Raw genomic sequence first — 22,592 nt, 5'->3', positions numbered from 1 at the left:
TTTTCATAAATCACTAAAGCTGAGTTAGAAATTGTTTCTCCATGCTAAATTTTTTTTCCCAGTGAGATAGGAAAACTTTCAAAGTCATGTCAGGGCAAGAAGCAAAACATCCAAATTTTTTTGTGTGTTTCTAAATGAATGAGAGACACAGAAAGCTTAAAGACATGCTGATGGCTAAAATATTTCATTGGAGGGCAAAAATATTAGATACCCACGAGCCCTCAGCAGGTTCAGATACTTTTCATTGCCTGCCAAACTGCCACTATAAGCACCAAGCCTATGGTACATACTGGAGTTTCTCTCCACCATCCTTTTTCTTTGCAAATGGTCAAATACTAACTGGAGAATGCATGTGAGTCTGGTCTGCCACGGTCCCAATAAATTTTTCTATCCACAGATTTATTTCTAAAGTCAGTGTTTCTGACTATATTACTGCTAGAAAGTTGAACAAATGCACAAAGTGAGACCATAATCAATTCCAAGCTGGAGAACAAGAAGTCTGGGAATGGGGCAGGGACAGGAGGATAATAAATTCAATAAAGTGTGAAATACACAAGGATAGCAAGGGAGGGCTCGGTCTTTACTGCTCACCTGCACCAAGCCACTGAGAAATACAGCGATCTCAGTAGCACCAGCAAAACCTCATGCAGCTGCTTTCCAGTGAGAGCAGCTCACTGATCAGTCTTTCCCCCTTTGGCTGTCTGATCCAGTTCATGAAATAGCCCCCAAACCTTGGACTTTTATCTCCTGTGACACCAGCAAGAGCTGTGATTGCATAAGCAATAAAGTGACAAAGGAAAGAAGTCACAGGGGACATAGGGGCTTACTAGTGGGAAAATGCTTATGAGACTGCAGAGTGAGAAAAACTCACCTAAAATCCCAATTCTTTTGGGGCTGCAGCACCTCACTGCAAAGCGGCACAAAACAGAGGAGAAGACTGAACATACAGATTCCTAATAATCAGGGTGTTGGCTCCCCTCAACCCCACAATTTGACTAAAAATTCACAGAAACCTCCCTGGATTGCTGAGAAAAAAAGTGGTTTTAACCAATCTGATTTAAAGACAGCAGTATTTCTCCACCCCAATTTTCTACTAATTTTAACACTCAGTTCAATAAACAAACAGAGAGACAGTCCCTGCCTTTCTTTTGTTACAACAGAAGACAAATAAAAACCTTGGTGTTCCCTTACAGATTCATTGCCTTCTATATGCTTGGCTTGATCAAACTGGAGCAGGTTAGATTCCTCCAAAACATGTATTACATGGTATCCCACTGCATATCCAAGCCCCTCATCTCTTTGGTATATAAAAAGAACCAATTCTGTGCTTGTAAGTGGGAAATTTAATTAGCTGAAGGTTTATGTTTAATGTCAGGTGTCTGAAACTCTTCAATAAAATAGAAGTCTCTGCTGCAAGAACAGAGATTGCTTACAACACAACTGATGTCCTCTCCATGATCCAAAACTGATCTTCAAATGCAGTTTGATTTACAGTGATACCATTGCTTGGTCATTCTTCTTAATGACTGTAATTACACCATGTTATGTCTAAAGCAACTAGTACTGAAACAATGACAGCAACTGCCAGAACAGAGGCAAGCAGACAGGATGAAAAGAGCAGGAAAATGAGTCAACTGCCATAACTGAAAAAGTGAGATAAAAAAAAACAGGTATGAAAAGACCAGTTCTCTGAGGTAAACTGCTGGGACAGGTGCTCAAGGCAGCCTGCTATTGCTTTAGAGGAAGAACTGAGATCACCACTCTGCATTAGTGGTTGCAGCTTCACTAATCCCACTGTAAATGGGTTCAGTTCATTTGGGCTGGGAAACTGGATGTTAGAGCAGCCCAATCTTCTGCTACACATTGTGTTCCCCTGAGGAAAATCTACACTGAGAGAACTCTGAAGAAGACTGAGAGATGGCAGAACAAACAGGCTGAAATGTTTGAGCAGGGGTCAGTCAGAGTATAGGAATCTGACGATTTAGGCTATTTATTGTATTCTGACTTGCTACTGCAGTGGCTGTGAAGATGAATATTGACTTTTTAGGTAGAAATAATTTATAGTTTTTAATAGTCCTTAAAACTGGAATGAAAGCAACATTCTAACAGCAAGAATTATACCGTTCTATATCCATACACAGAGTCCATGGAGCATGGTGGAAATGGCACCATCTGAGTATTATATTCCACAACATCGGTCATGAAACTGTAGAATGGAAGTAAATTAAACACACACAACTGTATCCAAAGCTTGAATAGAAAAGCCTTTTTATTCAGGACTAGAAGTAATGGCTTACAAAATATCTTTCTTCATCCATTTCACCTGTTACAGGGTGATTCAGTTCTGTAATTAAGATGAAAATTGAGTTTGCCTCTAAGCCTATAAGTTCTTTATTTGGGGAAATAATAAAAAACCTTCTTGATTTCCTACTTTCACATTTATCAATCTCAGTCTTTAAAAAATGAACTTCCATATCATTTTACAGGAGACTTTGTGGGAAAAATATATGGACCTCCATAAAACCAACTGCTATTTAGACCATTTGCTTGTGCCACTTAAACATGAGTTCCAAGTATTCCAACTGAAGTATTGTAAGCATTGAAACTTGTAGATTTAAATTCTGTTAGATCTCTTCAATAGTTTTTAACTTATAAAGTGCTACAACTGGTTAGGGAGCAAGAAAACTGCAGGCATTGCATGCAGAGAAACTACCTCTATTAACTGAAAGTTTGAATCTAAAAATACTTATTTCAAGTAACTGTACTTTTTAGTACAAGGAGCCTTACTGAAGTTAATCTTCTATTTCATTGTTGAGAACCATCACATAACTGTAAAATAAGGCATCTTTTGCTCCCATGCTCACCATAACTTACATATTCCAATTACTTTGCAACATTATATTGCTTTTGACTGGGATAGAGTTAATTTTCTTCATAGTAGCTGGTATAGGGTAGATTTTGGATTTGTGTTGAAAAAAAGTGTTGCTAACACACGGATGTTTCAGTTATTCCTGAGTACTACTCACACAAAGTCAAGCCCTTTTTGCTTTTCACACCACTCCAGCAATGAGCAGGCGGGGGGTTTCCAAGAAGTTGGATAGAGACACAGCTGGAACAGCTGACTCCAACTGACCAAAGGCATACCCCACACCAATATGGTGTCATACTCAGCATATAAATCTAGGGGAAGAAGGAACCTGATTATAAAATTTCCAGATCACATAACTGAAAAATATGCAAATAAAAAACTTGTGATGATGTTCAAACAACAGAGGTATATGAGAAAGAGGTAGTGGGATTAACACTCCCATGTACTTCAAAACTGGTTGTTTGGATATAGCCTTCTTTGGTCACTGAGGATCTTATGATTTGCATTAATCTCTAGCTTAAAGAGCACTGTGTGGAAACAATTCTATTAATAAGAGAGAAATTCTATGCTATTCCTAACTCTTATGCAAATTTTAATTTCTGGTATGTATTTTTGAGTTAGCATCCAGAAAACACAATTTTCTTTTTGAAACTTGACACAGAGACAACACAAGAAGAACAAACAGAAGCACAGAACTTGCCAAACTTTTTATTCGTAGCCAGCTTCTTGTTCCTTATGTATCTGAATTAGCTTCTTCCTCCTTTTTAATTCCATTTCACTTCTCTGTCCCTTCTAAAGAAGACAGAAATTGTTCTGGGATATGCTTTCTTTTCAAAAAGTCAAAAGTCAGAGGGAAAGAAATGTTTCCTCATTACATCTGCAAAAGCTAATTTAAATTTTGGGTTAGGCCATTACAGCTTTCCATGAAGCTCCAGTTTCAGTTAGGATTTGCTTTTCACTTCACCTGAAAAGAAGTGTGGTTTACAAAACAGACTTCTTTCACAATTGGAGGAAAAAAAAAAATGAATGTCTTCAAACACAGTCAGCTACCAGATCAGAGAATTGCAGAATAATGAGGTTGGAAGTGACCACTGTCAGTCTCCAGTGGAACCTAACTTCTTCTCAAAGTGATATCAATAAGAGATTGCACCATGTTGCTCATGACTTTATCACATTAGACACTGGATATCTCCAAGGATGGAGATGGTAAAACCTCTCTGGCAACCTGTTGCAATGATGGACAGCCCCTGTGGAACAAGTTTTCCCTTGTAACCTGTCTGAAATGCTCTTGTTTCAATTTGTCAGTTGTTTCTCACCCTGTTGTCATGGAGCACTGTGAAGAGGTCGCCTTTCTTGACAACCTCTGCACAGACTCTGTTAGGCTGCCATTAGGTCTCCCTGGAGCCAACAAAGAAAGGAATATTTTTTCTTTCCCAGGCTGTACAAGAGCACTACCCTTGGTCTCTCTTTACATTGCAAATGCTATGGCTTCCTGACTGTACCAGTTGCCCTCTGTCAAACTTTCTCCAATTTATATATGTCTTACTTTGACTGGGGACCTAAATCTGAATAGTGTATTCTAGATACCAAGAATCTTCCCTCTGGAGAAAATAGAAGGGGATTTTATATTTTTCCCCTGAAGGCCTCCACTTGTTTCCCTCCTTTAGGCATGTCTGTGTGTACTTACACATACAGATAGTCTGGACTTAAGTATCTCTCCCCTGATTTTGTATGATCAAATGATACTTTGCTTTTCCTGGATTATGCTAATGTTAGTGAAAGTCAGGTTGGTATAAAAATGCACATTTTAATGTCATTGTTTACACATGTATGCATACAAAACAGTTAATATACACACACAGTCATTACTTTTGTGACTAAATCCTTGAAATGTTATTGTGTGTTAAGGCACAAGTACAAGTGATGTAGGTATTACTTGTATGCTTTAATGGAAGCATCTAGTTTGTTTTTTTCTTTGTTGTTGTTGGGTTGTTTTGTTTTGTTCTGTTTTGTTTGTTTATTTGTTTGTGTTTTCTTAAATTTGTTTCTTCTAAATTAAAGGATGATGTAGTGTCCTGGTTCTGGCCAGCACAGGGTAAGTTTCTGCAGTAGCCAGGAGGGAGCATGGCTATGATCCAGAGGATATTCTGTACCACCTCATGACATTTTCCAGTCAGGGGGAGAAGGGAGTCTTTTCTGGGGAGAAGGGGTTCCTTCCCATCGGGATAGTGTGGCTATGTTTGGGTTGGGGTTAGAATTGTGCATGTGAATCACTCTCTCTCTTTTGTATGCTGTTAAAATTAATATTGTAGCTGTTACTGTTCATTTTCTTGTCTCATTGCTGTTTGCAGTAAATTATTCTTATCTCAACTCCTGATCTTCACCTTCTTTGCCTCCAATTCTCTTTTCCATCCTGTCACAGGGGAAGAAGCGGGAGGGAGAAGGGGGAATGAGTGAGTGGCATGTGGTTTGGAGAGTCTCAGCAGGACCACTAAATTGGGGGGCACCATTCCTAAACCCCGACTCAGAGAAATCTCAGTTAAAAAAAGGAGAAAAAGAATAAAGTAGGAGAAATGTTTTTTGTAAGGCCAGAGAAGACCTAATAGCAAAAGGAGAAGTCACCTAATGAGCCAAAATTGTTAAGCCGCTGTCATGCTGGAGCTTAAGACAGAAAGTGTAAGAATCTGGCGAAGACATGAGAGAACAGAAGGTGAAGGGAATGTGCACCTGGCATTGTCACATTGCAGTTTGACAGTTCTCAAGAAGATTGGAGCATGTGTGGAAGCCTGTATTTTGCTCACTGGGGAATTCTGAAATCCAAAAAAGAGAAGTAACTCCAGGGAACGCAGCCTTGAACAGCAAATCATACAGCTAACTCACTTGGATCAAAGAAGCAAAGTTCCACCCCAGTTGAAAACAGACTGTCTAAAAACACTCCCAGTGCTTGTTCTAGACTACCATAGCACAGCAAGCACTATGAGGAAATAAAAAAACCCAGCAGACATCTATAAATGTGTCCCTTCCACACACAAATCAGAGTGCAAATTTTCATTCATTTGGGATGGCTTGGGAAATGCACTGTCTACCTTGCCATTCATACTTACTGTGGCCATCCCACCCTTGGCCTGGTACAGCTCCCAAAGCTTTATGCACATGTGACACATATTCTTTTCTGTTTCATTTGGCATGTGTTTAAAGCACTGTCACACTATTGGATGACAAGGGCTGCAGATGTTCATGTAACTTAAAGGAAACTGTAACCAAAAATGTCAAGTTCATAAGAATCCTCACAATGGCGCAATTAATTTCTAATCAAATCAAAAGACAGGCCTGAGAAATTAAATGTTGCTGCTTATGCACTTATAGGAACCCTTGTTGCCTTTTACAACCCTTGCAAGTTCAGCTCCAGGTGGCCTCTGGCTTTTCAAGTCATGTCTTTGTATGCTTAAGACAGTGTTTCCATACAGAGAAGTTGTGGAATCTCCGTACTTAAAGACATTTAAAACCCCTCTGGATGTGGACCTGGGCAACCAGGTCTCAGTGGCCCTGCCTGAGCAGAGCTGGACAAGACGACCTCCAGAGGTCCCTGCCAACCTCAATCAGGCACTCTGTGGGTCCCCTCTGGAATACATTAGCCTCTAGAACAGTGAGGTAGGTAGGAGATAAAATCTTCTACTTTAGATGTTATAACTTGTATAAATCAGTAGTGCTACAACAGTTCTTGCTCCAGGGGATAATCAGGTGAGCATTTCCACAGCTTCTGGATAGATTTTGCAAATGCTGTCAGCCAAGTTACAGTGAAATTTTGACTGATCAAATTAAGAGCTATAAGTTAATAACATGATATATTCTAATGCTGATTTCTGCATGTCATTATTGTTGATATTTCTGGGATTTAAAGCATTTCAACAAGTAAATGGCTGTTGCTGCCTACTGTACTTAAACATCGAATGTTAGTGCAAACTTGATCGGCTAGGCCAAAAATGTAACTCAAAAATCAGTGAAAAGTCTCCTACAATGTGTATAGACCAACACAAGCAAATTCTTAATTTCTAAAATATCAATTAAAAAATTGCATTTCAGTTTTTAAATTATTCAAAAAACCACCCCATTTAAATGAGTATTAAGGGCACCATAATAAATTCTTTCCAGCTTGGTAAATCATACCATAATTTGTGCACACACTAAATGCTGACCAAATTCATTAAATGCAATAATCACAAATTGCTTGGGGTTTCTATTCACTATTAACAGGCTTTAAATAAATGCCTATGAGATTTAGGAACAAAAGTTGTTTTTGAAACTTCCCTCCAAGGTTTTAATAAACTTAATGAGAAGGGGAAATTTGAAAAACCTCTAGAAACCTGAGTATTTTTCACTTTCGAATGCTGAAACACTGAAAACACACACAGTTCTGCTATTTCAAATGCTTTTTAGACATAAATAACTAGTCCTCTTTATTTCCAATGAGTATAGTATTCACACTATATTTATTATTTACCTCTGTAGCCCACATCCCTCATCACAGACATTCAGCCTTTGGATTCACAATTTTCAGCTGTGTTGATGCCAATTCTCCTGCCTTTAACCTGCTGGCTGCTCTGTATCCCCTCTCACACAGGAGGTCAGGATGAAATGAGAGCTGTAACCCAACATCACTCCATAAAACAAGCTAACTCCTTCACTAGACCACACAGAGCTTTTCCTTAGGGACTAAAACCCACTGATCCATGCAAATGTTCAGTGCAGCCCACCTAAATTAATGAGAATGGGTATTTCTCTCATTCTCCATACTGCTACAGAACATAAGGAATTAAAAGGCACATATATTGGAGCTGAAGAAGAAACCAGTATTTTAGAATTACAGAATTATTATTTTAAAATCTATATTGACTAAGTTAGGTATGTGCAAACAATTAGGGAAGAAACAAGCATTTATGTAATCTGGTTCTTTTGTTCATGTGTTTTTAAATGATCACATTGCCATAGCACAGCTTTCTAGAGCAAAAATCAACCACCAACTTTTCACTTCCCTTAGAAGAAACTAATTCAAAATTCAGGCTATAAGAAAGGGACTCCTATTTCAAAGAGGTGGTTGGTGAGCAGTAAAGCAGAAATGCAGGCTTTGATTCATTGATGTATTCACATTTTTCCAACAAATACCTATTTGATAAGGCCATTTCCTCACTCAGTCAGACATCGTACAGAAAATTTCCCCTATGAGTCACTCATTCATATTAGAATCAATCATTTTACCTGTAATAAACACGCAATGTTTGGATTTCTTCTTCTAGTTTTTTGCACTGTTGAAGAGCAGCTTCCTTTTCTTGTTGCAAAGCTATCAATTCTGCCTGTGAAATGATAAACAATTGATAACCAATTTATTCAGAACATCCATACTTTTTTGAAAACACATCAATCTCTGCAATAATTTCAACCATTATAACTGCACACATCGAATTATACTGTTGTATGTAACACAGTGTTGTGGTTTAACTCCAGCCAGGAACTAAGTACCATGCAGCTGCTTGGTCACTTCTCCTTCCTCCCACTGATGGCATGGTGAGGAGAATCAGAAAGGGAAAGAAAAGAAAATCAAACTTGTTGATAAGAACAGTAAAATAATTGAAACAAAGCAAAAAAAAAAAAAAGATATTCATATGAGTAGTTGTAATAAAAAGGAGAGGGACAGAGGGAGATAAATCCCAAGACAGGCCAGTGATGCACGATACAACTGTTCACCACCTGCTGACTAATGCCAAGCCTGTCCCTGAGCTGTGATCACACCCTTTCCTGGTAACGCCCCCCATTTTATATCCTGGGTGTGATGTTTTATCACACAGAATGTCCCTTTGGCCACTTTGGTCAGTTTTCCTGACCATGCTCCCTCCCAGCTTCTTGTGTACCTCCTCACTAGCAGTGCAGGACACACTGAAAGTCCTTGACTTGGGGCAAGCACCACTTAGCAACATCTAAATCATCAGTTATCAACATTATTTGCATACTGAATCTAAAACACAGCACTGTACCAGCTACCAGGAAGCAAATGAGCACTACCCCAGCCTATTTAATTCTTATGAAATATTCTTTCTTTTTCTAGCATTGAATTTTTTCTATATTTTTTTCATGATTTCTGCACTAGCAGAATCATGTTTTGAATGGCTTCTCACATGTAAGTTTTTTGAATACCTAAGGTTAGAACTCTTCAGTTCAGCCAAGTGGTTATCAGCAAACACATTTCATATGATACATATGTGCTGCTATACTGCAAAACTGTTGACCAACATATACAAAGTGAAGCAAGGCCCTTGGCCATGAACTACTGACACATGACTCTGGTCTGCACATGGCTCCCTGGCTGTTAAGGGCAGCTCCCATGGTAGCAGCCCCTGGCTGATGTTAGCAGCAGAAGAGCTGCTGGATAACCAGGACCCTGAACAGTGGTAGGCAATGATCCAGCAGAGACTGGCACCGACAGCACACGCTGGGATCTGGGTGCATTCTTACCCAGGATCTGGTTTATAGAGGGGTGAGGGAATCCTTGAGCAATCACCTTCATCTCCCATCTGTGAGCCTCACCGGACACTCCCCCTCCCATCCTTGATTCACACTAAAGGGAGTGTGACTCATGACCATAATGGAAACTGCAGCATGTGGCTTGTAATTCAGGAAGGTAGCCAGCCCCAACAGGCCTTACAGTTAAAGAGGAGGCAGGGAGAAATAAGTATTCATGCATATTTAATATGGGTCTATAGCTTAATCACCATTAATTTTAAAAGTCCAGTTTCAATAGCACTGCAGGACTGCCTTGAGGGCCCAGGTACCAAATAAATAAATCAGTGGGTGATTTATTGTTGTAACAACAAATAAGATCAGACTTCCACAGCAATTCCTTGACACGTGAGCCTGAGCATTGGGCTGTTTTCCAATGTTTTTAATTCATGGTGTAAGTTATTAATTGTACAAATTGTAGGGCCCTTAACCAAGAGGCACATGTGTGAGAAATGCCAACTGTGGATTCTGCCAACTCTTCAGGACAGTGTTGCGGAAAAGTTTCTTGGTAAATTAAAGACCTGTTATATGAGCTACAAACCCATGAAGGGGAATGCACATAGTTCAGCCTCTAAGTCTGCCAAACTCACTGTATAATCATGAACAACTCTGCCTGTATGCCTCAAAATTTCTCTCCTAAAACAGGGCTCCTGCTTGCTTCTGTTTCCTGTTTGTCTGTAAGTCTTCAAGGCAGGTGTTTTACTGTTCACTGTCAACTCCCAGTCATCTATGGGCAATTCATTCTGCTGGTTGATTAATCATGTCCTGGATACTTGGCTGATTCCTGACAAATTTTATTGAACACTGCTTGTGTAGCTGCACAAATGCAGCTACACAAGCAGTCTCTGAACCGTGCTGCTCGGTGGGTCATGTTGCACCCAGGGTTTTGCACTGCCCAGGTACAGGACCCACTGCTGTAATTGCTCCTGTGAGAGACATCCATAAAGTTTTAACAGGAAGTTCCCTGGTGAATAAGAACTTTCTTACTATATGGGGGGCGTTCCTTCAGCTTTAAAAGCAGAAAGCGTTAATGTTTAACATCTGAGTGACAGTGGTTTTGAGCTTCTGATACTGAAAACAATGTACTGCATGCTGGCAAGCCCTAACTTCTGTCAGAAAGAAGTTAAAATCCTCTGCAGGTGAGCCTCTTGCCTGGTGCAGCTTGCTGCCTTGCAAGCAGAACTCACAGAACACAAGATGTTAGCCAAACCAAGCTATTTTCTGTAATTATACCGCTGTGTAGGTGAAACAACATTCTTAAAAATTGGAAAACACACTTGAATCAAAGTAGGTGGTTTGTTCTAGAGGCCAGTAATTAACATCCTTGCCAATTTTCTCTGTACTGTGAAGTGTGATTGAAATGGTAGACTGGAAGGAAATGTTTGCAGCTGACACACCTACTCGGAGAGATTAACGGCTAGTCTCTTTGGAGAGCTATCATAAAAAATACACCTCATGTTCCACTCGCCATTCAGGACAAGAATCAGAGGCACTAGAGCCTTAAAACTATTATTTATGCCAGTTTTTCAGCAGAAAAAAATGCACTGATTTGATTAGGTTTGCATCTAGGTTTGAACCAATAAAAACATCAGCAAAATCAGGTTCTTTGGACTTAAAAAAAAAACCAAACAAACAAACCCGAGAGCTACAAAAAGTGAAGGGAAGAAAAATAGACATTTGTTAGCCTCCTCAGTAACTTCCAGTGGAGTTGGTACTAGGGAGCTTCATGAGACCAACAAAAATCCAAGCACAAGAGTCTCTGTGCACAGCATGCAGCCATGTGACAAAACGACCCATTGTTCACAGGCCTGAAGGGTGGTAAACACAAATAAAAGAGTCAAATATCCTTCCAAGGCAGAGATGTCTTCCTTCACTAGAAGAAGGAAAGCAAAACAGTGCTCATCACAAAGTTAAATTGCTAGCTAAAATAATGGCATCTGCTCTACAATAAAGAATTTGGAAGACTCCTAAATGTATATTGAAATCCATCCACATTGCATATGGCAAAAATCCTGCATGAGCTCACCTCTAGTAATAACAATAGCTGCTTGAGAACTTTTTAACAAAATATTGTTCTTCTGGAAAATGTCAAGCTGTGAAAATCAGAACTTTTCACAGAAATTTATTTGTTTTGATTAAATTGTTTTGGAAGGTAGGGTAAAGAAGAAGCAAGAAGAATTACACACAGGTTCCTCTAGTGGTGGTTTCCCATAAAAAGGTCACTTTAGAGATGAGCTTGGTCACCTTTTGGTATAGGTGCTACTCTCAGCAAAGCTCCTTTTTAACCCTGAAAGGTTATTCTGACCACTTGGATACTGTGAGAAATATTTCTGAAGATTTTGTTTTGTCCAGAAGTTCCTACACTTTCATATTTGGTTTAATGTGGATAGATCCTTTCCCATTCTCTGTCCCCCTATCTGCCTTCCTGCAAATGAGAATTGTTGTTTCTTTATTTTCCCATTTTGCATTTTAGCAGTTTTTTGGTGAAAATTTAAATCTTCCAATTAAATATAAAATCTAATTGCTACCTATCAAACTTAAAATAGCTGATCTCAACTAAAGAAAATCTTGGTACTGATCTTTTTGCTGTTGCTTCAAAACATTTAAAGGAACAATGTCATGTGTTTTCTTACCACAAAGTCTGGAAAAATACAAGACATAAGCAAAGGAAAACACAGGGCAAAACTAGTATTTATCTTTTTCTGATTCCTCTAGGGCAAACATGAACACCCTCAACTCTAATCTAAATTGAAAGAGGTAAGAACACACAGCCTCCTATGCTGTCAGGTTCTCTCTGGAACCTCACCTTTGTGTGAGAGATGGCTTTTGTAAGACTTTTCAATGTCCAATACAAAAGAAAAAAAATCCAATTAACTTCACTAATAAAGTTTCATAACTTTATTTTTAATATTTATTTTCTCATGCATTTATAGACAACATATATATTCGTATATATATATTTATAATAAGCATTTATTTTTCCTTTCTGAGATAGGCTAAACAAACAACCTTTTCTGTTACCTCTCACTAAGCAGGCTCTTCATTACCCTGATCAATTTAAATGCATGTCTCCTCAGTACTCTGTACTCATGCCAATGGAAACCTCTCACCTGACACATTCTTGTACTCTTTTTGTTCCCAGTCACCCTCCAGCCTGTTCTGCACACTGGTATTACCCAGTTGACAGTGGAAACTCTTATTCATCCTGAAGAGATAATACCTTACACTTGGCACCAAAATTCCACTCCACTGCTTTTGTTTTTCCAGTACTTGAGGCCATCCCAATCCTTCTGCAAGACAGCTTGAACCTACTTTGTATTAATAATATCTCCATGCCTTATTAAAAACAATTACCAGCTCTGTATCATTAAACAATTTTGTTGGCACATTGCTGCTCTTCCTGCCAAAGGTTCTCAATGACAGCATTAAAGAAAACTGGTTCAGCACCAGCTGGTAAGAAATTGGAGTGAAATTCCACTACTGAAATCCTTGGACCTTAACATCTCTTCCTTCAAATCTGTTTGCTACTGCCTTCCTGCTAACTAGTTCCTTATTGCCTTTGACTAATCCCTCATCTCCTTCATGGGTACATGACATTTTGCAGACAGACATGAGCTAAACGTGCCCATTCTTCCAAACAAGAGACTCTGGGTGAACCCAGCGAGCAGCAAGCAGCATTTCCCACATTAAGCTTGTGCCTGCTTGTAAAATAACAATATACGCATTCCCCACTGTAATTAATAATTTTCCATATGGCACAACCTATAAGCTTATGTGTCAGGTTATATTAAAAAGGTTTCTTTGTCTAAATAATCAGTTATCATATCAAAGAATTTTTGCATGATCATTCTTGTGTGAAAACTGTACTGCAATTCACTCTTGATGGATCCATGCTTTAAAAATATTTTCCTTCCAAACTTACTCTGAAGACTGGACAATAAAGACTAACTGGTCTACAGTTGTCAAAATTACATTTTTTCCCTTCTAAACATAGATGCTTTCTCTGCTAATTCCCTGTCATATTACACTGCACACGGCCTCATAAGATTTATTAAAGAACTTTACTATTATTCCTGGAATTTCAGGTACCAGCTCTTTCAGAACTGGGGATGGAAACCATGCACTAACCCAATGCAAGAACAATAATCTATTGAACAGCTGCCATGTACTCCATTTGCATACATTCACTTTTCTTAACCCTTGTCCTCACAGCTGGCATCTTCATTGCTCAATACTGAGAGAAACAAAAATTAAAATCACATGCTTTTAGACCTAATCCAGAATTACCCCGATCTCCGCGCCATTCTCAGACCAGTGGCATATTTCCTCTTTCCTTGTTCTCATTTAAGTTGTTACACTATTGTTTGTTTCAATTTCCTTTCCAAGGGCAAATTTAGCTTAACCTCAGACAATTTTCATTTGTCTCTATATCTCCTGTTTTCTAAGACATAACTTCCTTGCTTAATAAGTACCCTTCTTGTGGACAACTTATTTGTACTTTATTTGCATGGAAATTATAACTCACTTAATTAGATTGGGCACCCTTTCTACCCAGTACAATTTCCCTTGGCTTGACTGAGATACATGTTAATGCACTACTCCTTCACTCAGTAATAGTCACTACCAGCATTTTGCTTTCTACTGACACAGGATATTCCCATGGATTAGAAGAAGGTTGTGTGAGAAATCTGAGGACCTCCAAGTTAATTTCTACAATTTATGGTCTCAGTCATTTACGTTTGGTAGAGCTGCAAAGAGGAAAAGGGGAAAAATGACAGTAAAGGGGGAAAATGGCAGTCTTTCCACTCTAGGTCCTTTGTTATCTGGAGTCTGAAATGGAATGGAGCCTCAAACAGACAACAGAGAATTGCTCCCATTTCTTGTGAGGAAGAAGTATATTTCTGCTGATATTAGCAGGCTAGCTGGACAGGAAGAGCTCAGTTGTCTTCTCAGGGCAACAGGAGATTGGGAAGGCAAATAAAGATTTCTTTCATTCTGAATTAGAATGAACAAAAACCCCCTCAACTCTGTAAAAAAAACCAAAACTGATGAAATATTTTAATCTTACACTATTTTTAATGCTTCTACATTTTACACATCATGTCAGTAAGAGAGATACATACTGCCTGATACAGCAGGTCATGTTGTGACACATATGAGATCCAACTTCTAACCGTTCTGTTATTTTTACGTTACCAGCTGCTACTTAGTGCAGATTACAACAGCTCATCTTATTTTCTATATCAAAGTGTCAACACATCAAACTGTTTCACCAACAATACAAGCAGGTAATGCTTTGATCTAGAAAGGAATATAAGCACTTGTCTCATTAATTAGGGGATCAGAGGTTTTCAGGGTCAAGGAAAAGACTCCAGCAAACGAGAGGACTGAAAATGGCTAGCACTCTAATAACACACCAAGCAATCTCCTTTTTTGTTTTAATCACCCCGCTGAAGTGTCAAATTGTTTCATTACAATACAAAGGGGACACATTGACCTAGAAAATTAGATAAAATGTTTCAACTTGCATTTAAGCATCAGCTGGCCTTGATGACTTTAAAAATTAAAAGGTAAAATTAGAACTTACTATAGTAGTCGTTAGAAAATATTGACACATCATGAAATACATAATAAACAAGTCCAAATTTAAAATATAAGAATTAAATGTTTTACTTCTGAAGTTTGAAATGTAGGTTTCAATATTCACCAAATAAAACTTCTAGGAGATAAACTGAGCTGGAAAGGTTTGGAATTGTAATTGAAATTATTATAAATTCATGCAAAGTTGTTTCTCAACACAATTTTTCTAACAGAAATAGTTTTTCTAAACCTGTCTCAAATTAAGAGTAAATGGAGAACTGTATTACTGATCCCTGATGGATCTGCGCTGCTGTGGAGGATCACTACAGCTAGCAAAATACAATAAAGAACCAGCTGAGGGTTATCTGTGTATGTGAATTTCAGGGTAAGGGTGGCAATTGTGGGAACTCTTGACAGCCTTTAAGTTGCAGCCTTCACCAACTCTCTGCCACAACCACACCCGGGTTGACATACCCTTTGGGCACAAAGGAAAGGCATCTCAACAGCAAACATGACCTTTATGAGTTTGCAGCAGGATGAAACAATTAATCATAATATTTTATTCTACAATCTAATACCACTGTTGGTCCAAATAAATAGCTGTAATGAAACTTTTTTTTTTAATAAAAAGCATTATCTCACCGCATTGTGAAGATACACTGGTTTAGATGGAAGTATTTCTGAGGAATGTCAGACAGGATTTCTGAGAGAAGAAAGAACTCCTCCCCAGCCTTGTGATTAGGGTATTTGTTTTGAATGCAGAAACCTAATGCTGACTCCCAGTTTCTTGCATTAACCCACTCTGGGCTGTGTGGTAGACTCCTCCCAGTGAGACTGCTTCCCTGCTCCAAAGTTATGTGAATTATCCATGGTTCTGGTGACTATCATTGTCTTGCTTCTCTCTCTGCGACTGACAAAAATATTTTTTTTAAATGGCTAAGCATGTGAAAAGCAGATCCAAACAGGGATACGTCATGGAAAAGAAGACGAACTCCAGAATGCAGCCATCAAAATGTTTGAGGGTGACAAACTTGGATCAGGGAGCTGAAATAAGGGCCTTCCCATACATGATGTGAGAGCATCAACAGTGGCTTTTAAACCTGTATAATTTTCATTTACATTACAAAGAATATATTAATGTTTTCTCTTATTGGAATTAAAAGTTTTAGCCCTGAAATCTTATTTTTAAAAGAAAAAATGGAATTGTCATTTTCAAGAAGTGTTGTGCTTTGCCTCTATCTTATGTCACTTTTCCAGCTCAGCCTTTATGCTACCCTTAATTTAATTTTTTAAAGTTTTTTGGATGACTTGTAAGAGATGCCACTATCTGACATTTAGACTCTTGTCTCCATCACAACAAATTCCCCAGTGAGAATACATTATCATACCAGATGAATATTGCTTGTGTGGTTGTTCATTTCTAAGAGATCCTGTTGTGACTGGGACATTAGCAACAGGTCACAACAAATTCTACACAGATTGTGCAATTAGAAGAAAAAAAAATCACCAAATAGCTTTTGACTGCTCTGAGAAAGAAAACAAAAGAATACAATAGCAATATTGCTGAGGCTAGATATGTATCTGGTTAATTTTATTACAATAAAAGCAAACAATATCATTATGCCTGACATGTGATGCCTTATTTTTGTACTACGTGGTCACACCACATTGGGAAGAAGCTCACTGTACCAGCAGTATTTAACAAGCAGTTTGCTCCTTTACAAGCACATATTACAGGCAGATTTGCCCACAGAAGTGGGCCCATGCCTGGAGGTGTTCAAGGCCAGGCTGGATGGAGCTCTGAGCAACCTGGCTTAGTGAAAGGTGTCTCTGCTCATAGCAGATGGATTGGACTTAGATAACCTTCAAAGTCCCTTCCAACCTATGATTCTATAATTCATCAATCACCACATTATGTAAGAAAGTATCTATATGAAATGCTCATGATAAGTTTCACTGAGAATTAAGGATTTGCTCATCTAACCTTAGATATGATGAGACAAATTTTCTTCCTCATCTACAGTATTATTCTGTAATATGCTATACTTTTTCCAAGCAGTATATTGATATACTGAAAATTGCAGGAAAAATTACCTATTCAAAGGACAATCCAAGGCACATTATAAGACTGTGAGACTATTACATGGAAGCATTTTATTTTAAAGAATGGTTTAGGGAGTGAGGAAAATTCATTTGGAATTCTGCCCTTGTGAGGTTGACATGAAACTGCGATTGACTTCCCAGGGTCAAGATTTCATTTACGGTTTCCATTCTTTTGCATACATAGGTTAAAAACCCCAGAGATACCATCATACATGCCTACTGTGCATATGGATAACTACCTAATGATACTATAGGTCTTATTTTAGGTAAGATATAACCATAGTGGACGACAAAAAGGCCTCTGAAAAATTCCAAGGATGACAGCTCCAAAATACACACTCATAGCTGGACTGGGCTTTGCACATAAGTAACTCCATGTGCAGAGACAGTGACCTTTGGGTAGGAGGGATTTTATTAAGAACACAAGCTGGGGGTGCTTTAAAGAGCAAACAGATAGGACTCTATATACAGGTAGGTAGATACTTGACTCGCTACTAAATCACAGTGTACACTGTAAAAAGAACATAAAAAGAAAACAATCAAGAATACTTTGTTTTAATAGAGAAAAAAACCCCATTCACAACTGCGATTTCTGCACAGTAGTCATGGCTTTACAATCTATATGAAAATAAAACATGTAAATTAATTTCTTTACTTCTCAGACTAAATACCATTTACAGCTGTGGACCTGTGGAAAGGAAACATTACTTCATGTTCTGTAATTCAGGTTTGGCCTTGATGACATCACAAACTTTTTTTCTCATCTAAAAATCCATTTGGAAAAAGCAAATTCAAATAAACAATGGAAAAACATCAGCAATACAGAGAAACTTGTTTTATTTGAAGGTAAAATAAAGGATATTGTTTTGGGTATGGTGTAACCATGTACCTCTTCATGGCTCTATTGGTAACTGGACTGGAAAACAGATACTCCCCTTGAAGACATATCAGGTTACCAAATATAAGTTTAAAACAAAGGATAAAAACCATCTCTGATTTACTTTAATAATAGGCATGTTTCCCTCGACTCTGAGAGGCCTGACTTCATACCATGAAGATGATTGCATTATACACGAAACTTTACTGGCAATCTTCTTAGGGAAAATCAAGAAGGAAACAACTGTATAAGCTGGAGTAAGCTGAAGAAACCTTCCAGGTGGTGTCTGAGTTCTACTGGCAGGTTACTCTGGGAAAGCTTCAAATGCCAGCAACCATGATAAACCCTTTGTCCACAAAAATTACTTTGGCCACCTATGATTTGAAGTCAGTATCTGCCACAAAGCAAATTGTCAGCACATGATCCAAAAGGTAATGTCATGTTGTCTCAGAAGCTTTGTGGTAACAAAGACCTATTCAATAAAAACAACTTTACCCTCAGCCCCAAAAGTGTCTTATCCAGTCTGGGGCGGAACTGAACTGGCAGAAAAACAGAAAAAAGTTCATATTACAGCCAGACATGTTTTATCTGTGCAGCAGCCAGAAACTGTGTGCTCTCAGGGCTCTCCATCTGGCACATTTTTGAGGCTCCACTAACAGACCCCGAACTAACCACAGCACCCAACTCTCTACTGCTAAAAAGAACAGACCAGAAATTATATTCTGACCTTGAGACCTACTGGCATGACTTTACTCATGTTAAAAAATGGTCCAAAGTTCTCTTCCATTCACCTTCCTAAAAGGAAGGGCTGCTAACACCAATCTGTCAAAGGGCCATAGGCCCTAGCACACAGTATGGTTCAAAAGCATCATCTGGGAGAGTGGGTTAAAACCATGCCAGGGATTTCTCTAAAATAATGCATGAATGATTGCATGCCATTGTGCATGTCCATGCCATGATCTTAATTTTCTTACTAGTCTATGTTCAGATAACTAGTCTTGTCAACTAATAAGGGTTTAATAAACTTGATTAAGGTTGATAAATCTGACTTTCTCTCATTCCCAGTAAGCTGGTGAGGCACTCAGCTGTTAAACATGTGTCACCCACATCTCCATTTCAAGAAGGCAAGGATGCCTTCAAGAAGGCAGCAGTGTCTAATCACATTATCAGAATTTAACTAAAATTCTTTCATAAAAGTCATGAGTCTGTAGAGGACTATAAATATGAATTGGTCCATTTACATCATATTACTCTTCCAGGATTTGGAAGGAAAGGCAGCTAAGAGATTAAGAGTTAATGTTTATTACTTCACCTTGTGGTCTTCACCTTATGACTAGCAGGTATACATACTCAAATTAATCTGATATTTTTGTATACAAAGAAACACAGAATCAAAGTGCTGAGTTCAAAAGCAATTGTTACATCTAAGAAAAGAAAAAACCCAGTTATTGAATAAAAGTATCTGTTATCAGGAAATTTAGGAATAAGAAAGAATCCATGAGTATGCCCCACACTGACATGCGCAGAGCATAAATACTAAGACATTCTCAAATGCAAGTCTGTTAGTACTTCTCATTTGATTTCTCAAGTTCTTATCAAACAATATAGCAAGATAGTTTGAGTTCTTTCTCCAGCTGGATTATGTTATGCCTCGCAGTTTTGGGAAAAAGACAGGAGCTCCACGTCTGCACTTGAGGCTGGCTGTAGGCATCATGACCTTGAGTTACTCCTTGCAACTGGAGTGACCATGGATTTCTGACACACTGTGAACAAGTTACCATCACATCTCCTGTGATGCAAACATCCTCAACAGATACTTTAGAACAGTTTCAGTCTCTATTGTTGCAATGTTACCTGTGTAAAAGGGATCAGTCATGTTGAGTCTGAGTAGTTGATTCTGAACAGAACAACTCCCTGAATCTTGCTTTCTCCCCAATCTTACAGCAATGCTTTCTACCCAAGCAGAACTCAAAGTAAGGACTTAAACCAGGAAAAGCAAATAGATGTGTTCGTGAGAACATATATTTAAGTTGATATAGAAAATATTTGTCTGAAAACAGTACAGGAGAAAATTCAATAGAGGGCACTTTCCTATCAAATAAGCAGGCAATAGATCCATCCATGGCTTGTTATGGATGCTATACTGTTAGAGAGATCCGTTGATACAGGTGAGTTACCTTCACTCAGGACTCAAAAGTATGTTCTGATACTACAGATTTCTGCTCCTTTCTGTTAAAAATCTATTTACTAAATTTTTTTATGAGGTAATCATATTACCTTCTACTGCATATCTATTCAGTTAGATTCTAGTAGATCTCTGCATTGGGCAAAACCATTTTTTCAGTTCCTATGTACGTTTTGGTGCTTAGCTGCCTGAATTTCTATTGCAACTCAGACTCAACTACATTTCAACTGGGAAAAAAAGTAATATTGTAATCTTTGGAGTAAGGGAAGTGAATGAGAAAAGAGATATATTAGCCATGATAATTTTCTTAAAAATTGTTAATGTGAAATAAAAGAATATAATCCACTGAAAAGATAAACATTTTTCTCAACTATCAGATCTTCCAGCAATTTTCAACAGTATAATCTAATACAGAATGTTTATTTCTTTCTTCTTATCTGTGCAACACTGAAAACATAATTTTCATCAACAAAGATTGTTGTGTACAAAAAATCTTCATGGTAAACCCAGAGAGTAAACACTTATCTGTGTTACTATCTTAAAATTTTAACCAATCCTTTTGTTTTTAGTCATTCAGAGTATATATTCTACTTTTGCTCCTATTAGACATTTCTCAACTTGAACACCTGTTGAACTAAACTTGTCTTGCCAGAATATTTTTAATTATGCAATCTGTATTCTGTCAATGGCAAGCACTTGAGCAGAATTTCTTTTATACCTTTCAACATGCCCAGCAGACAATTAAGAACTCAGTGTACAGAAATATTTGCCAACTGAAATGTTAGTAAGACAAGTTTAATCAAGTGATCTTGACTTACTTTTACCAAAGAATCACAATTTTCATCATCAGTTTATCACTTCAAAATACCACTTTAAATGCTATTTCTTAGAAATTTTTATTTACTCAAGTCTTTCACACAATCTGGAATACATGCCTGACTTGCATAATACTTCATCCATAGATCCATTAATGCTTGAATACTTTCTTTTCATGGGTAGCACAATGAATGCCAAATTTGTCTCCGGCTTTTAAGAAAATTTGGTTTTTGCAGGGAAAATCCTGACCCATTGAAGCCAACAGAAGTTCACTGTTGACTTCAATGGGATTAACATTTCCTTGTATTTATATACATGCATTCTCTCTATTTAGTGACAAGTATTCCAATTACATGTGTGCTGTACCCAAGGATAAGTCTAATTAAGAGAAATGTCTTTGAATTAGTGTTTGATGATTGATACTATAAATATAGATATTTAGACAACCATTGTGCAGATCCCTCTCCAATTCTGTAGCAATAAAATGTGGAGATATTTCTGCAGTGCAAGGCGCCACCTGCCATTTACTTTCAAACTAAAAAACATATGTGGGTCTCATCAGAGGAAAGAAAAAAGACTGTACAACAAATTTTGCAAAGCATCTGAAGAGCAGTAAAAGAATTCTTAAATAACTATCACTTTCAGAACGATGACACTTTTTTGGGGAAGGGCTGCAGAGCTATTAAACTCATCCACAAACAGGGAAACCCATTACTTTCTCTTGGAAGCTGCTGGATTGGCAGTCCTATTGCATAAGCATACTGTAGTAGATTATCTCCGTTGTATGAGACTCCACAAAATGCTTTTGATCCATTTCATCTTGCAACTTAGCAAAGAAATGTTGCAATAAGAAACTGCACCAGAGATCTGAAAAACTTAAGCTCTGGATTACCATATTGTGTTGTCCTGCCATTCAGTGTGTCAGACAAAGGCAGTGGTGTTCAAAGTAGAAAAAGGAAAAAGAAACTGGTCACAGAAAGTGCCGAGAACACAGTAAATAATATTCCTCCACATCCCTACTCTTTCATAGATCTGTTGTTAAAAGAGTTGCAGCAATTAGGCTTTTGTTAATTACCAGCTGTTGAAACAGATGTGTTGACTGTCCTTATTAGCCAACAGCTGGGACAGGAGAACAATTGATGCTCTCTAAAATCAACAGCCAGCTGCTTTGCAGTAATTATCTCCTATGGATAATACAGGTGATAAAAGCAGCAAAAAGGTTATGCATTTCAATAACCAAGGTACTGTTATTGAATATTACTGGAATATATGGTAAATTTTAGAAAATGAGTAGAACAGTAAGTTGCTATGTCTGCTTCCTATCTGCATTGTGTCAAGGTCACTTAATATACAAACAGTAGGGGAAATATAATCAGGAAAAAACCCCAAAACACCACATTTTTTCTAATTTTTTAAGCCTCTTACTTATTTTTAATGTCTTGCTGATTAAGAAATGCTTTCTCTTTCAGGTGACTATGACTAGATGTCAGTCATTATTCACTCAGTTTCCCATATGCCTCTCTTTGCATTCAATTTTACCATAAATGACTTTGCAATGTGCAGATGGCTATTCCTACCTGTTGGGAAATTTTATTATACAATATGTAATA

The 22,592-nt window shown here is 37.9% G+C and overlaps 1 protein-coding gene across 3 annotated transcripts in view; it reads right to left on the bottom strand.

The window, feature by feature from the left end:
- MIPOL1 (mirror-image polydactyly 1) overlaps positions 1-22,592 on the bottom strand; it is a 187,392-nt gene that overhangs the window by 43,143 nt on the left and 121,657 nt on the right. For all 3 annotated transcript variants that reach the window (XM_030949640.1, XM_030949639.1, XM_030949638.1), the window contains one exon: positions 8,126-8,220. In XM_030949640.1, coding sequence (XP_030805500.1) covers positions 8,126-8,220 — 95 coding nt within the window. The remainder of the gene's footprint in view (positions 1-8,125; positions 8,221-22,592) is intronic.

The sequence above is a fragment of the Camarhynchus parvulus genome, chromosome 5 (genome assembly GCF_901933205.1).
Source record: "Camarhynchus parvulus chromosome 5, STF_HiC, whole genome shotgun sequence".
In the NCBI taxonomy this organism is placed as follows: Eukaryota; Metazoa; Chordata; class Aves; order Passeriformes; family Thraupidae; genus Camarhynchus; species Camarhynchus parvulus.
The sequence above is the reverse complement of the archived record's forward strand: the minus strand, read 5'-3'. Positions and strand labels throughout refer to the sequence as shown.